The sequence below is a fragment of the Ictidomys tridecemlineatus genome, chromosome 7, assembly GCF_052094955.1.
Source record: "Ictidomys tridecemlineatus isolate mIctTri1 chromosome 7, mIctTri1.hap1, whole genome shotgun sequence".
NCBI lineage: Eukaryota > Metazoa > Chordata > Mammalia > Rodentia > Sciuridae > Ictidomys > Ictidomys tridecemlineatus.
In genome coordinates, this window is record NC_135483.1 from 145,452,901 (window position 1) to 145,471,259 (window position 18,359).

General features: G+C 38.0%; 1 protein-coding gene across 2 annotated transcripts in view; it reads right to left on the bottom strand.

Annotated features, from left to right (window-relative positions):
- Positions 1 to 18,359, bottom strand: part of Pde11a (phosphodiesterase 11A) — a 381,907-nt gene that overhangs the window by 84,772 nt on the left and 278,776 nt on the right. For both annotated transcript variants that reach the window (XM_005324647.4, XM_078017653.1), the window contains exons 11-12: positions 8,925 to 9,071; positions 8,565 to 8,672 (exon numbers count right to left, since the gene is read on the bottom strand). In XM_005324647.4, coding sequence (XP_005324704.2) covers positions 8,565 to 8,672; positions 8,925 to 9,071 — 255 coding nt within the window. The remainder of the gene's footprint in view (positions 1 to 8,564; positions 8,673 to 8,924; positions 9,072 to 18,359) is intronic.

Below are 18,359 nucleotides of genomic sequence, written 5' to 3' on the forward strand. Positions count from 1 at the left end.
GAAATGGCCGGCTGCTCTTGCTTTTGTTCCTGGAGAAGGTGCATGTGGGCTGCACGCCCTTGTCATGTCTGCAGCCCTGGCACAGTATCTAAGAAAGTGATGCCAGAAATTCTGCCCTCACATCTCTTTTTGAACCTGACTGTTGCAGGCACTGAATGACGAGGGATTTCTTTAGGAGTTCATCCTGTTGATTCTGAGATCTGACAGATGGCAAACTGAAAGGAAGGGAATTCAATAATGTATCAGAGATTCCAAATGGTAGCAGAAATGCCAAACTGAAGGTGCTGATGTGCAGGTACTACTTCAGAACCCTGGTGGACTGGGTGAGGGTGAGCAACAGCATGGTGGTTTTGGGAGGAGGAGTGCTGTCTTTCTTCCTTCCCTTCCTCTTTCTCTCTTCTGGTCAAGAAGAGCAAAGAATATTATTCAGACCATTGCAATAGCTTTGGAAGACATGATTCTCAAGGAAGTGTCTGCTCTAGAAGAACCTGCACACCATATCCCTAATCTGTGCTGTCATGTCTTAACCCGGGTGTATATGGCTTGAACTTGGAGGTCCTGTGAACTGTGGGGTGAAGAGCAGAAGTGACATAAGAAACACTTAATTTTCAATATTTGCAAGGTTACTGTCAGAAGCTCTGTTTTCTACATTACTAAGTCAAATGTACTTCAGTCAAAAAGTACTCTTCGAGGGTTTCATTGTAAATGTTACATACAAGATCACCATAAATGATCCCAAATTGCAGTGGCAATGGCTTGCCAGGTCTGGTAGGCCACTGTCAACATGAGGAGTCTATGAAGTTAGGTCTCCTAACTGGGATGAATGGTTCTCTAAGAGGGATGTCTTCAATCACCCCCACATCTCTAGTTCAGCACATATCCCAGTCATGGGGTGGCATAAAGGTGGTGAAAAAAATGTTCAGGTGTGTGTTTGGGCTATACATGCATTTATAGCAAGCATTCTGCTTTTGGGAGTATAATTCATTGGCTTTTAGATACAATGGCAACCTCTCAATACATGAGCTGAGGGGCAGGCTGAGGAGTATAAACTATTCATATGCTCCAAAGCCAGGATTTGTAGGCAGAAGATTTTCTCAAGTGTTAGGGTAGAAGTTGACTTCAACTGCCTACTGGGAAGGAGGGGAGGGGGCTGTCTTTAAAAGTATTTAAAAGTAAATTCATATTGTTTGATGCCACAACCTACATTCTTTTAAAAAAGAAAGATCCTATCTTTGCCAACTACAGATGGTGTATGATGTAAGTAGGTGGAGGAGAAGAGCAGCAATCAACCACAATCCTCTACTGAGAGGGGAACACCCAACCAGATGAACGATAGTAACCAGATTTGCCTGCCAATATTTGGGTCTGATGGCTTAAAAAAAGGTACTTCAGCTTCATTTCAAGGTCCAGGGACCAGAACCTTACCAGCTGTTAGGGGATGCCTTTCAGCACTGAAATGCTAACAGGCATCCTTTCCAGATAAGGCAACATCATTCCAACCAACTGTAGCTTGCCCAGTTATCCATGGCAGTGGGAGAGCTTTATCAAATTCGTTCCTCTTTCTTCTTAAGAGGAATGTACCCAAATATTAGCATTAATTAAATATTTAAGTCCACAGTGATGCTTTCTTTATCAAGCTCAGAGCTGGAAGACCTTATAGTCTACACCTGACTTTACAACCGGAAGCTCCTAAAGGCACTTACCATCAAATCATGAAACCCAAGGCATGTTTTGGGCATATGATAACTCTTAACATCAAATAATGCTACAAATGCTTATCTATGTAAATTTCAGAAAGGCCAGACAGAAACAGGGGCCTGTCTAGTCCAATTGTATTGTGTCAAGTGGGTGTTTGGTGCGTAAATGAAAAAACTAAACTTCATTTAGACAATTATATTTAGTTATACTTAACCACTTCCATGACTTAATTTTAAATCTATTTATTAACATAATTTTAAAAGTCTTTATTTGGGAAGCTAAAAGATACAAAAAAATAGAAGACAATATTGAAAGCCATGTTTTCATTAGCCAATGGCAACAGGAATCCAGTTTCACCAATCCTATTTCATCTGTCTCTTCACATGCAGTGTTTTGTTTGCTAGAATATTTCAAAGCAAACCTATGGCATATTGCAAAGCAAGTCAACCCTCTTCATTTCATTCTCAAGAAGCCCTAATGTGGACAAATAAAAATTGGTCAATGTATCTCTACCTCTGCTCTCATATTTTGATCAAATGTGCTAAAAGACATACAAATAGGAAAATTTCAGACTAGATTACTTGTCAATAAAAATGAAATAAAATTTTAGAAAAAGACTTGAGAAAATTGAGGCTTTTACTTCAACTAAGATAATACAACAAATATAGCTTTTGTAGCACATTTACTGCATTAAGCAAAACAAAAGAAAAAGAAAATGAAATTCTTAGGGAACATAGATTTCAAACATTAAGAATATATGTGTTTTATGTTTTTTTTCCCCTTGAGGATAAAGACAGGATGTTTTGTCCATGTTTAGAAATATAGTTTATATTTTATTACGATAAATTACTACTGAACTCAATATAATACAACATACGGTTTGTGAGCACAGAAAATGAAGCAGATCACTTGGTGCACATGAATTGTGCAGAAAGATCTCTAAAGTGCTGTGAGAAGCTAGGTTGGTGAATTTCAAGAATATGAGGCCTCTGCCAAACTTACCCTAATTTTTATTAAACATCACTGAGACAAGATTAAACATGAGACCCATGAAAGATCAAAACTTTTTAAAGCTCCTAACTTAACACCCTTAGGTGCCAGGTTTCAGTAAAGAAAGTGCCACTGCACAGTCATGCACTGTGGAAAATGGAGGCCGTGATAAACGACTGTGGCTCTGCTGCTGGATCTCTCTGACCTGAAGGATTCAGCCGGCGTCATAAAACACAAAGCGACAGATTAAGCAGTTTACCAACACCATAAAAATCTCAAGAATAAATTCACTTTAATCAAAAATTGTGTATTGTAACTAGGCAGCCCTGGCCCCCAAACCACATACATTTCCTTACAAGCCCCTGTCCATGAGCAAGAGCTCATATTCTCCCTGTAACACCAGACACGATTATGTTCATACACTTTTACAATTTACATGTCCTAAGAAAAATACCCAGCTTGGGCTGATGGTGCGGGAGAATTTATTTTCACTAGAAGGGGAATGACCCATAACTCATGAATGGCAGCGCTTAAAGTGAGTTATGGAGGTTACTCTCCTGTGAGAGGAAATGGATTGGATTATCCTTCTGCCCAATTGTATGTTTGGTTATTAGCACACCAGGTTTTTAATTATGTGTGGCTTTGCCATTTTCCTTTTATAAAATAAATGTGGATAAAGGGAATGTCAGCTAGAAGCCCAGAGTGCCTAATTGAGGCTCTGAGATGTAGGCAGAGAGAATAAAAATAGGAACATTCTTACATGATGAAAAAATAGGAGTCCTAAATGTAATTTAAACATAGTATTCAAATTGATTAGCTCCATAGTTAAATTATAGTACCCAGTGCTGACATTTGGCAAGAACATCAAAAATCACCTTTTCCTAAATTAAAAATTTGCCATCTTTTAGGTTATACCTATATGAAGATGAAAGAATAGGTTTTTTCTAACATGCAGATTTTATTATATTTTTATGATAATGTTGCCATTTTTAAAGTAAATATAACTAGTTGCTGCTTACAGTGATAAGGAAATGCAAATGATGTTTGATGATTATAAATATAAATTACTGCTTGCTACCTTGCTATAGTTAGTTACAGAACAAAACATTTAGATCTCTTTGTATCCACTAGTGTTACAATCTAGAAGGGAATTTAATTTCTGCTAAGATTAGGATTCTGGTTAATGAGTGAAAGTATTTTCTTTAAAAATTCAATTGGTTCTGTCTTCTTGGAGGGAAAGAAGAGAGACTCAACTGTGCTTCTGTAATTTCCTTCCAGAAGAAATTTTCTACCTCAAAAATCAAGGACTCTTTTTTTTCTGTAAACTGCGGACAGCAGACAAGGCATTATCCTCTGGCTGGTGAACAGGATGGATTTTCTCCCTAAACGTCCCTTCTGCTTTCTACTTTGAATTATCAACAAAACGGCTTGGCTTATCTCTGAAAATAACCTTGTTGACAACACAAATATGGACTTAAACACGTTACCTCCACATTTAAGATTTAAGAAGCCCCCAGTAAATGTCAGGGGGTGTCAATGTGTTTGCCGTGATACTTGGTTATTATTAGTGTTTAACTGCAATTCCCCACCAGCGCCATGCCGCCGGCACCACCATAAATTTTAATGTGATCATGTGCTCTTCCCTTTTCATATCCAGTGAATTCTGTAAGATCATAATATTCTATATGAACCCTAGCTGAACCTTACTGTGATATGAAGGAAGAACAAGATTTCTAGCAGTGATAGTGCTTCATCATTTTATAGTTTTTTTTTTTTAAACTGGACACCGAGAAACATGGTTCCTTGAATAATATTACCCTAAACTAAATTCACTCATTCAATTAATCTTTATTGAGCCCGTACAGGATGCAGGGCATGGCCCAAAGTGCTAATGAGTACATTTATGGGATAGTAAAGAATACTGATTCTTAAGGAAAGCTTTCTTCCCCCTTGGAAAATCTGTCAGAGCTCATACATCATTTATAAAACCGAAAAATATCTCTGCAACCTTAGTGCCACTTCATGCCTTTTATTTTATAGAACACAAACAAAAGCACAGCCCTATATCTGGTCTATGTTGTGAATAAAAGAAATATATCTATCATCTTTAGGCATGTGCTTGATTGGATATTTATTCTACATATTTCTATAAATAGAATCTGTATAATGAGGGTTTTATTCCTTATTTTAACTATAAATAATAACAGGAACTACCCGTTCCTGGTGGTTTTTGGAGGAATTCAAATTTTGGTAAATTTTAACTATTTAAAAATCTCCTTAAAAGCAAAAAATAATATTGAAGCTTTCATTGTATAAATTTAAAAATCCAGGCCAGATACATTCAACAAATTAACAAGTGATGGGTGTGGTTACCAGTGAACTAGATATGTCCATCATTTTATATCAAATAGCCGGTGCTACAAAATAGTTGTTTTTATTCCTTTTAATTTCTAAAGAAACAAAGCCACTTTGTTACCTAGCCATAAACCTGAATACTTTTGCAAACATAATTCTGAGTCAATACATTAATTTTCTGTGTGTGAAATCCCTTTAGGGTTAAAGGTTAGGAAACTGGTACATATATTTACAATTTGCTTGTTCTGTTGTTCGTGGTGCCAAAATATGCTTGGCAGTGGCACACAACTATGCATCTTCCCACTCCCAGAGACAATGGGCTTATGAAAATACACAACCAGGGATTCAAGGTCATATGGAGAAAGCAGTATTATTTATGCCATCAGCCAGTGGACCAGGAAGCTTTCAGGTTTGTCATCAAACAAGCCCATCCTGATAAGAGATTCTTGTTAAACAGACCAGCATTGTCGGTGTTTCTTCTAAGGAAAGCTCTTATTACCCAGTGGGGAGTGTGCCCCAGCATCTCCTGTGCTAGGAGAAAAGCCACACATTCAAGGAAGGTTGGTAAAGATTTTTTTTTTTTTTTTTTTTTGGTCTTTTCTGGCAACTGGCTGGGAAACTTTGCCTTGGAGCGCCATCTAGAGGAAAATGTAGTGCATACACCATTCCTGGCTTTTTGATCCAGGCAGCATCCCGTGATTGTTGGATGGTGACTATTTCTTTCCAGATAAATAAGAAAACTTTGGTTCTAATTCATCACATGGAAATAGCATATGAGATATCTTGATAGAAATAGAATCACTGATGATATAAAACCAGTTGAAGACTCTAACCATCTTCAGGAGTGTTTGAAGCATTAGTGCCCATTCATGGAAATAACTTGGGGAATCATTTTGCCATAGGCTGAGATCATATTTCAAAAATTAGAAATGATAAGTGACTTAAATTCATTTTTATTTACACTGATCAAGTAAGCTTTGTTATTTTTTTTCTTGATTACTTTCCTAATTTAAAAATGTCTGAATAACCAGATTTCATGGTCAGGTTGAAAAAAAAAAGCTTGGGTTACAGATATAAAAAATTTGACATTTTCATCTTATTGTATGTAATTCTTTCAACAAAACATAACGAGTGGAAGATAATAACTTTCAAAGATCCAGCTATACAACTCAATATGAGGGAGAAAAAAATGATATTCTCTATAGTATTCTTTCAAAGCCATGATTTTTTTCTTTTTCTTTACTTTGTGATCTTCCCAACATTCCTTAGAGAATTTTAACAGCAAACTGTTCTATTTTTGCAGTAGCATGAATACACAAACAAAACCCAAACCTTTTCTACCAGTGACACTCTTTAAGTCTGCTAACCAGACATAACCTTACCCATGAAATATTGTGAGCTTTGAGTATCCCCATGGTAGTAGTAGGGTCTGAGAGTTCTATTTCCTTTCATTTCATAAGTATCAAGTTGTAGATACCATGGAAATACTCACTGATGAAAGCTGAGTATATGTTTCTTTAAACTCTGAAATGTCCACCCTGACTCCGCTGTCCTCATCAGATTCCCACATCCCAACTGTTTTCATGTTTGTCATAAAAATTTGGCTTTGTCCTTGACATCTCTAACTCACAATACCATGGGCATTACTATTTCCTTTGCTGAACAAGATTTCTGCTGGCTTATTTTGGCAACTCCATTAATCTATAGGTTCTCCAAAACAATTAGTTAATAAGTTAAATTTCTCTGTGAGCCAGACATACAACCTCTACACACAGAAGTTGTTTCTTGTCTCTTGAAATCTGATGAAGAAAAGTAAAATAAAGGTGTTTTTGTTTTCAAGCAAGATTGACACTTGAGCAATAAAACTTCATGGTCCAAAGTATCTTCTGTCCACAATTGATTGACTGCTACTCTGACTGGAACCCAATATGAGGAAGAGTTCAGTTTTCCAGGCCAATCTGCCTGTTTCTTAAGCAGAGAAGGACCTAAACTACAGGCCCTGTGTGGAGAAGGAATACATTCTAGTCCCATCTTCTTATGCTATGTGTACACTTGAGTCCAAGTGAATCCAAGGTATTTGATGAAAACTTGACAAGCAGGTGACAGTACAAGGTGCTGGCAGGGCCCTCAATACAAAGGTGTTGAGAAAATAAGTGAATATTGTTGAAAGAATAAGAAACTCTCTCTTCTCTCAAGCAGTTTATTCTACAGGAGAATGAGAGATTGTGACCTTAAAATACACTGTAGAAAGATAGATGTGTTGTACCAGATACAGTTCAGAGACAGAAGTAATTATTGATGCTTTGGGAGAAAGCAGAAAACTTCACAGAAAAACTGGCATTAGATCAATGCCTTAAAGGATGAGCAAAATTTTAATAGGCAGAGAACAGGGCAGAAATTTTCATGAAGAAAAAGCAAAAAGAGTCTTTTTGTTGTTGTTGTTGTTGTTTAGACCAAAAGAAGATGAGGGGGAAGGGGATTGGCAAGGCTGGTGGAATGTGATGGTCATCATTATACAAAGTACATGTATGAAGACTTGAATTTGGTGTCAATATGCCTTATATACAGAGATATGAAAAAAAAATCATAACCAAAAAAAGAAAAAGAAAAAGAAAATGTATTTCAGTTGGAATTCCTGATTTTTTGTCTAAATTTTAAACTGATTGTAAAGATACAAGTGTTTTTAAAAATTTATTTTATAAGAATCCAAAACTCACATCTCTTTTTGCATGTTAGGTATGTTCACACACACACGTGCCCATAGGTATATATATGAGTATGAGGTTAGTAAAACCCACGTATTTAAGCCAGAAAACATTTTCCTTTATGATAGTTTAACAATGTAAGTGGAAATAAGGCCAAAACAAGCCTTAATTCTTGCCAGAAAATGGGAATGAATGGAGGATTTTGTTTCGATCTTTGCCACAAACATTTGCTTTCAGATTTCATTCCCAGACTTGCCTCTGGCTGGCTGCCTTAGCTATCTGCATAAAACAGACCAGCTACCATCACTGGTAGATTAGAGCCCAGGGGCACAGGTTTTTAAGCCTAGTGAGCTTTTTAAACCCTCAAAGCATCCACTCCTTCCTTCTCCTGTGAGCTTCCTGGATGTTCTTCCAAATAAGTGTTCTCTCAGGATTTCGATGATCCTCTGGGTAATGTTCACGCCTCCTGTTGGCTTTCCAGCAGCCCAGAGAGTTTTACCCAAGGATCTTTTTGTTCCATTCCTCATCTCCGTTGCTTTGAAAACCCAAGGGTTTCTTTTGCAAAAGAACCAGTTTACAGAGAACACTGAAAAGAAGCTTCAGTCAACACTTTGAGGTCACATCTACTTTGAGGTGTCAATGATTTTACAGCCTTAAAGCTGAGCACTGTTGCCCAAGATATACACTCACAACCAGGACAAGTAAGGACCGCCATAGAATAATCACATGGCAATTTTTCCGAGAAATGAAAAGGTAGAGAAGGCCTGGCGGTCTACATGAATGAGAGGTGACCTTCCACCATCACTGAACACTTACTGTTAGCATCGCAAACATGAGCTGGCACACGTTGAAGGCGTGTCTCCAGTTGTGGTAAAGAACCATTCGATAATTTTTCCTCACTGTCAAAAGCCACCTGCACAGTGTCTGAAATAGGAGGGAGAGGTTATGTCAGGCACTTTCACGTGTCTCCAGTATCTTTGATGGTCCCACCATCAAAGCAATGCCTTGACGGATGATCAAAGCCTTCCAACAACACCCTCTCTGGTTATCACGGTACTCCCATGAGGTGTGCAGGGCAGGACTTATCATCCCCATTTTGTCTTTGAGACACCTGCGGTTCACAAAGGCTAACAAGGCATCCCAGGTGCACTCCTTCCATCACCCAAGACATCTTACCTCGTAGTCGATTTTAAATTTCTGCACCATCCCCAGCTCCATGAACATCCGGAGGGCAGCTGTGATCATGGCATCAACATCGAGAGAAAAGTCATCAAAATGAATGTCATCAATGGCCAGTTCTGACACCAGAGGGATGTTGGCTGCCTAAACAAGCAAAAGACATAAGTCAAGCCAAGTTCACTAGCTTTCTCAAACCCCACATCCTGCTCGCCTCCTCTGCTTATCAGGAGTGCCACATAAATCAGGCCTGACCCGTACTTACACCCTGATACAGCTAAACTCTGAGCTGTAAATGTCTTTTGTTTCAGAACTGCAAATGCCCCAAGCAAATGAAGGGGGATGGGGAGGACAGCTAATCGGAAGATAAAATATACACACTAGATCTAGTCTGCAGAATTTAGAATACAGAACTGTCTAGTTTACTGGAACTGCGGTCATACAATATATTCTGATGCATATTACAAAGCACTAAATGCAAGAAACATTTGGGCAGCTAGCAGCTGTGAATTTTAATTGCTGCTATTCACAATGAGTCGGAATATACCACTTTGCCTTGTTTCTTGTATTCTTATGTCCTGTGGCTTGCACATGCGCTTTGTTACACACGTGTTCTGTATATTCAGAAGAACAGAAAAGATCAGACAGCACATCTTTGGTGCAAAATGTGTTGTCTTGATAAAAGAGAAATACTTGGATGATTAACATAAACCTATGTTTCACTGAGGGGGTAAATTTTGCTATATTGTTTAACTTCATTCTATCTAAACATCACAACATAATTACACTATTGGTCATTAGTCAAGGTTTCCAAAACATCATTAGGTAGCTGTCGATCAATTGACCCACACAAACCTAAAGGGGAGGGAAGAAAATCTTTGGAAATTATTTTTGTACTGATTTCATTGGGTTTGCCATGTCCTTTGGGTCACTCTTGATAAAGGAGTCATTTTTATGTTTTCAGGTTATTCCAGACCATTCAGGATTCATATTCCTAGTCTGTTCGCTGGGTATAAATTACCCTAGGAGTAATTTATGCCCTGGGACTATTTGGGCTGAGCAATTAAATCCAACCCTGGTCACACTAAACATTCCAGAAACCAAATAATCAATCCTTCCTTCTCAATTCTATGCTCCTCCATAAGAGTTTATATCTCTAAGCTAAAATCTAAACATTGGTTATTCCTAGTAACACTGGAAGAATAATGAATATATAAATGTGAAGACAAACTTTATTCTTAAGACTGTTTATTTTCATTAAAACTTAATCCTTTTATCTTTCAGCAAATCATTTTAATGTTAACATATTAATGTGCTTAATATTAACACATTAATATGTTTAATATGTTACCATGTAGACTAGCTCCTAAAATTAAAAGGCTTGTGAAATTCAAACATGGAATATTCTTTATATATGTGTGTCTTTGCTTGGAGTCCCTGACCCCAGGCAAGCACTTTATTTATTTACTTAAAACTATTTTTAACCAAAGTTGTAAATGCACACCTAATTTAAGAGCAGATTAGATCTACAAAGTCTCTCTCTCTCTCTCTCTCTCTCTCTCTCTCTCACACACACACACACACACACATATGCACACACACAAAAATACAACTTTCAAAAGTCATCTAGATAACTCTTTATATTTAGCAAAATAAGGTGCTTGCAATTTTACTTTTTGATTTTTTTTTCTGTTGAAGGCATTATCAACTTTTCCCATTGAAAATGAAGATTAAGCTGTCTTACACTACTTCTATCCATCTCTTTTGGCTTTTCAATTTCTAATATGCATACTTTGTTGAGATGATATTCAGCATTTTTATTATTATGACTATGTAGGGTATTGATAGCTAAGTTATGCAGTTTATTATGACTATTTTTCCTTGTCTTGACTACATTTTTAATTCTACAGAGTTAATAACTGTCTTTTTTCAATGGGTGATGAGTTACCTGTGTACTTAACAATTAATTTAGTCCCTAAACTTAGTTACCTTAGTCTCAACTTAAAATGTTAGATGCTTTGGACATCCCATCAAATTCAGGCAGAAACTTCCCCTGGAACTTTGTGCACCTCTCCAGTGTGCACCAGCTGTCTTTTACCTTTAAAGTGGTTTTCATCCTCTGGGAATGCCTTCCCCTCTCTTTTGTGTCTGTATCCCACACCTTTCCCTTTCTTGGTTTCTTTGCTCACTTTGGTGAGACACATCCTCTAATAGCTCCTAAGACAAGGAGTGGAGCATGTGAATTTGTGAGAACTTGATATCTAAAATACTTTCATATTATGTCACATTTTACTGATAGACACAGATTTCTAGGTTGGAAATCATTCCATGAGAATGTCAAAGGCAATGCTCTTTCAGCTTTAGATGTTACTTTTGGAAGTCAGAAGCAATTCTAGGCTCTGGCACTTTGAAAATAATTCCCTCTCCTACTTCATTTTTGTAGGATCTTCTCTGCTTCCAAAGTCCTAAATTGTTATGAAATGTGACTTGATATCAGTTTGTTTTCATCCATAATTCTATTACTTTGTGAGCTCTTTATTTTAGAAATCCATGTCCTTTAATTCCAGAAAAATTTGAAAAATAAACTCAATGATTTTTCTCCCTCTCATTTTTTCCATAATTCTCTTTATTTGATCTTTAAACTGGTTCTCTCTTTCTCTCTCTCTCTCTCTCTCTCTCTCTCTCTCTCTCTCTCTCTCTCTTTCTTCATTTCTTCTTTTCTTCTTTTTTTCTCTTCATTTTCTTTTTTTAGGTCTTTCTCCAAAATTTTAGTTATTTTACTTTTTGATCTATTATTTGAAAAATATCCTCTCTTCCTACTCTTTATATTTTTAATATCACAGTTTTTTTTAAGAACCTTTCTTTGGTTTTCTGGATATTCCCTTTTAATTTTCTGGTAGCACCCCAATTTTGTCTCATGGATGCAATCTCTTCTCTTCCCTCTCTGAGGATGTTAATGATAATCCTATTTGACCTTTTCTCCCTTCATAGTATTCATTCATTTGTTTTCTAATTTCCAAAATGTTCCAATTTTCAAAGCCAATGAGATTGGGATAGGACTTAACAATGACTGTCCTATCCCAATCTCATTGGCTTTGAAAATTGGCCCTTAAAATCCTTTTTTTTTTTTTTACTGTTTTAGTAAGGTTTAGGGAGGGTACAAAAGAACTATCTTTATCTAAACATCACTGAAATTATCTTTATTAAATGATACTTCAAATAGTCAGCTTGAAGATCTCAGAGGTAAGCCAACCTTTCATCTTTAGTCCCCTTTCTACATGCATGAGCCAACCTAAAACCACATGGATCTCTTTCTCTCAGCTGTGACCCTGTGAGTTTCCTTGTGAATGACCACACTTGCTGAGTTGTAACAGTTCACAGCAGATGCCATGTTTCTTTTCCTTAGGGAAGCTCCAGAACAACTCTATTCCTCCCCATTATTATGGGTTAGATATTAGGTATCCCCCCAAAAGCTCATACAAGAACATTCAGGTATGAAATAATTAGGTTATGATAGCCTTAACCCAACCAAAAATTAATCCCCTGATGCAGATTAACTGGTTGGTAACTGAAGGCAGGTAGGTTGTGGCTGGAAGAGGTAGGCATTGGGGGCGTGACTTTGGGTATTGTGGGAAACCATCCACGAAATGTGTGAGGAACTATTTCAGCATTGTAGCCAGTGACAGGGTAGATTTGGTACTGGCAACTTCCCATGGTGGTTCCACCAGGCTAGATCAACCAAATGCAAGTGAACTCCCCCAGAGCTCTGCTAAGAGCTCTCAAGCATAATCAGAGATGGGTGTGACCCGCTAGGAAATGAGCAGCCTATTTGCCCCCAACTCTATCCTGTTTGATGAAGAACTCTCTACAGAATCTCTTTGATGTCTTTCAATACAAATTAAGCAAATGTGTGCTTTTTTCTTTTTGAGAAGCTGGACCCATCTGGTCAGCTTTGCCAGTCTCTACCCTCTTTTTGAAACTACTTTCTGGGTTCTGTGGTTATTTTGCTATATGACTTTTCTTAGCTTTTATTTCTCAGCCAGCCCATCCCACTGAAAGGAAACTCATTCCTTCACCTGCTCAGGACATATGCACTAGGGTCTATATTTTGTATTTCTTTCTCTGCTTTTTGATCATCATGTGAACCACTTCCATTCCCCATAGTCTTTCCCCATGATGTTTTGCCTACCTCAAGCCATGAGGAATGGAGTCAGCTATCTGTGAACTGAGGCCTCTGAAGCTGTGAGCCCCCAAATAAACTTTTCCTCTAAAATTTTTATTGTCAGGTCTTTCAGGTATAATAGTGAAAAAGTTAATTAAAACAGAAATTGGTACTGAGTATGGGGGTCCTTGCTGTAACTAACCTGACATGTGATTCAAAAGCTTTTGTAGTCTTTTGGAATTTGTGGGAAGTGTTTGGAAAGTTTAATTATGCAAGCTAGAAAAAGTTTAGATTGTTGTAAGCAGAGATTAATGAGTATTTCTGGTGGGAGCTTAGAAAACCAGAACGGTGATCTGGCTGTGAAAAGACAGGGTCCATGAGGTTTCAGAGAAGAAGGAGGACTCTATTGGAAATTGAACTAAAAGCCATTCATGTTACATTCTGGTTAAGAAGTTGTCTGTGCTTTGCCTGTGTCCTGAGACTTTCTGCAAGGCTGATTTAAGAAGCAATGGTCTTCTTAATCTGGCAGAAGAAATTTCTAAGCAGTATAATATTCAGGTGGTGGCATGGATATTGCTGGCAGCTTTTAGCTAAGTTTATTATTATATTCGGGAGCAGAAAGCAGAGCATAAAGATTAAAAAAACTTGGACTTGAAAGGTGGCAGTAAAACTGGAGCTAAGGAAGTTGTAGTTGTTAAAGAAATTACCACACTGAAGAAATGTTAGACTTTGCCCAGAGAGAATAAGAAAGATGGCTTAAGGGCATCTCAGGAGCTGGCAAGACTGGACCAATCTTAGGCTCAAGGGAGTAAAAATAAAAATTCCTTTGAGAAGTGGGCTGGGATTGAGGCTCAGAGGTACAGCGCTCACCTAGCATGCGTGATGCACTGGGTTCAATCTTCAGTACCACATGAAAATAAAATCAAGGTATTGTGTCTACCTACAACTAAAAAATAAATGTTTTAAAAAATTTCTTTGAGAAGAGACCAGTGCTTACACAGGGTGCCTAGGAGGTTTATTCAACATGTGCAGCCACCCAGGCACTCAGAGCTGCTTCAGCTGTGGTTCCTGGAAGCTTGGTTACTGCTTGAGATGGCAGCAGACCTTGGCAGCAACCATGTGGTACTGGTTCTGCAGGATTACAGGAGGCTTTAATTAGTAGGTCATGGAGGCTTCCACCAAGATTTCAAAGGAAGGCCTGGGAGGCCAGGCAAAGTGCAGCAGGGTCAGAGTCCTTGGGGGCAACCCCTAAAAGGGTGATGGGTGGAGATGTGAGGAGAAAGCCAGAGCTGTAGTGGAGACCTCCCAGATTAAGAAATGCCAGTAACATGGGAGGTCAGTGGAGGATAGCTATAGTAATTGAGGAGAAACAAGCCAATAGAGTGGTCTGCAACCAGCAAAACCACAGTGGTGGAGCTACACAAACCCTTTGGCAAGAAAATCAAGATTCCATTCAGATTCTGGACATGAAGCTACAGGATCTGCCAGATGGGAAAACAGATTCTGTAGCTTCACGTCCAGCATCTGTATGGCATCCTGATTTTCTTGCCAAAGGGCTTGAGTAGCTCCACCACTGTGGTTTTGCTGGTTGCATGGATTTTTGTCTTGCTTTGGTCCCATCCCTTCTTTCTATACCCCTATTTTACTGAATGGAAGTGTTTACTCTGTACCTTTATATATTGGGTACTCATAAATGACCTTTGATTTTTACAGGAGCTCCTGGTGCAATTTTGCCTTGAGTCTCAGAGGAGACTTTGGATGACCTTTTGAGCAATGCTTGAACTGTTAGAGACTATAAGGACTCTTGGAAATAGACTAAATGTATTTTGCATTCTGAGATGAGTTTTTGGGGATCAAGAGTGAAATGTTATGGTTTAGATAGGTATCTCCCAATGTTATGGTTTAGATATCAGATGTCTCATAACTCATTTGGGTTATGAAAACCTTAACCCAATCAGTGAATTAGGTAACTGAAGGCAGGTAGTGTGTGGCTGAAGGTGATGGGCATCAGGGGTGTGCCTTTGGGGTATATATTTTGTATCTGCTGAGTAGAGTCTCTCTTTGCTTTCTGATCATCATGTGAGCTGCTTTCCTCTACCACACTCTTCCACCACGATGTTCTGCCCCTAGGAATGGAGCTGGAGGTCTATGGACTGAGACCTTTTAAGCCATAACCCCCCCCCCCAAAAAAAAACTTTTATTTCATAAAATGTATCTTGTCAGGTCTTTTAGTCACAGCATGGTGACTAAACAGGGTGGCTAACCCACCCATGTTTCCAAAATTTTGCATAGAGAAAACATCAGGTTCTCAGAAAGATGTGTTCTTGTTGTAATTTGTTCAAATTAAAATTCAAACTCAACCAAAAATCACTTCTCAAGAGACAGAGGCCCTGTTCCAAAGGACACAGGTATCTTCTGATTTCAGGAGATAAATTTGGTTCTGAATTGATACAGAAGGCAGATTCCTCTTATAGTTTGTCACCCGAGGAGCAGAAATGGTGATGGAGACAGCTTTGTTGCTCTCCAGGTGGCCTCTGTCTTGTAGATTATTAATAGTGTATTCCCTCATGCCGTTATAAATCCTCCACCCTTCAAAGGCACTAAATTCACTTAATTATCTTAAAAATTAAAGAATATAGGCATTTTTTCATTATGAAATGTTAATGGAAAGGAAATAAGAACATTAGGTTGAAAAATGCAGGATGACCTCTGGTTCACCAAGACCCAGCTTTTCTGACCTTGTCTTTTTTCCCCTAATAGGTTGATTGATCCACAGTTAAATCATACCAGTCTATAGATCACACCGACCCCTGCTGTAAACCCTTGCTGGCACTTGTAGATGCAGAACAAGTTCCAAGGCTTTCAGGAATGACCATTTTCAGCTATTTTTTGAGAAGTACAGGTAGTTTTCACCCATACATCCTGGGTACAAGAACAAATCCTAGAGAATGAAGAGTTAAAGCAGTGGGCATCCTGAATCTGTGAGAGATTTGGGGATAGCCTTCCATCACCAAAGTCTTTGTTCTTCTGTGGAAAAGAATGGGACCACATCTTCCAAACCTATAATTATTCTAGCCATAGCATATTAACAAAACAAATCAAATTCAATTTCTCCAAGTGTCAGTCTTGAACTTTTAAATATTTATAAGGTGCCATATCCCTAAATCAAAGAGGAGTGTCACAATCCAAAATAACTACTGAATTAATAGCCAGGAAATAACATTCGGATAAAAGAACCATTTACTTTACTGCTGCAATAAATGAAAACACAGAATTATGAGTCCTGGAGCTAATTTGAATAATGTTCAAGAAGTGGGACTCCAGCTGCCTGTAAGTACCTGATATCCTTTGACCATTCCTCTTCTTTGTTTGGGTCTTAATAGTTAAATGGTATCAAAGGTAGTCATAAAACTGCCTCCTCTAAAATTGAAAAGGTAGCTTTACAAAGAGGCTGTAAAATGTTAAAATACATTCCTGGATCCCTTGACACATGAATAGTGCATTTGGATGGTCAGAAAATGGGAAGAAACAACAAAGTGTAAGGTGGTCCATCCCTCGAAATTCAAAGGAAAATGGACCTGTTGCTACTTCAGCCCACTCACCCACTTAGTCCACTGGACAAAAGCCAAATTGGGTCATTAGGATTCTGGTATTGATGGAGACAGGAGGCTGAGCTACAGTGATGTGAAAGGGATAGCAAAGCTAATTTTTCCCCCAACACCTTTATGGCATTTATTATGAGCTGGGTACTGTTTTAGTACTTTATGAATATTAACTCACTTGATCTCTAGAAGAACCTAAGAAGTTGGGAATATTTTTAAATTCTATGTCATAATGAGGCAACTGAAATCAATGATCAAGGTGACCAAATTTGCACTGTGTGATTTGCAGAGGCAGATTTGAAACTGGGGAGTACTGTTAAAGACTGGCTGTCAACCACTACACTACTTCTGAAAATGCATCAGTGCTAAGCTAAGGATCCCCTAATTCTTGTGCTATGCAAGCTAACTCGTGTGCACCATGGGCAGCATTTGGGATTTTGATGGCATTTTGGTCCATATTTTATGATGAGCTGCCTGGACCTATTTTGGAGGACAATACCTTGTTTTTTACTTTTATGTAACAGCTTAGAGAAGTCTCTGAGCTTATACCAGTCAGACAAGTCTTTGTTATGAATTCTAATTGTTAGCTTTGTATTGATTGGAGATAATGGAAAATTAACTCTATCTGCCCAAGACTATCCTAAAAAAATAGCTTATTCTTTGGGGGAGCAGAAGCATACTTCAGACAAACCATGTTAGCAATACAGTAATATTACTAAAAACAACATGTAAGCTCTTCTAGTATTTCATTTGAAAGTCTTTTATTTAATTTCCCTTGTAGATGACTAGAACACTCCTCACAACAGACATAGGCTCTAATGCTCCCTTTGACGCCTACTTGCTGACCCCTTATTGGGCATTCTTTGTGTAGACAAGAACAAAACCATGTTGCAAGGCAGTTATGAGGAAGAACTGAAATAGTAATGCACATAAAGAGCCTGGCCGAGTTCTTGGAAATAGAAAATGCTAAATAACAATGACTGTTGTGATTATGGTTTTTGGTGATATGTTGTTATTTTGCTTATTATTATTATTTTTTACTAATATTAGACCCAAAGGAGAATAGAATGAACATCAGAGATTGCAATGGCTGGACTCTAAAGAGTAAACCACTGTTTTCTCCCTGGAGAAGATCTTTAATTCAATTAATCTTACTTTAGTACACACGTATCATGGTTGACTCTATGGCAGGCCCTGTGCTAGCTGCTGTGGATGCATTTGTGAAATCAATGTAGTCCCTGTGCCCATAGGTGGTTAGGGATGCAAAGACTTAAGTAGGAAATTTCAGTGCAGTGCAGTTTCAATGCTGTGATGGGGCAATACAGGACACCACTGGAATCCCTGGGAAAAAATACTTTTTAGATTAGTATTCCTGCTGTAAATCCAAACTGTATTAAGCAGGAACTTTATAAATTATAGTGAGAAAAATTTTATGTCAAGATGATTGTAATGTTTTGAACAACTAATAAAAAAAAATCCCAAAGTTAGTATGATCAATGATTTCTCAAGGTCATAAAGACTGTTCTAAAACATAAGAAAAGATGTGGATGACATTCCCCAGATGCTTGTGATGCACTCAAGGAGAAAGAAGAGTAAACAGAATGATTGGTGAAAAACCAGGACATCAAGGGCAGAGGCAACAGAAGGAGGGAGAGTATGAGAGTCTGAGAA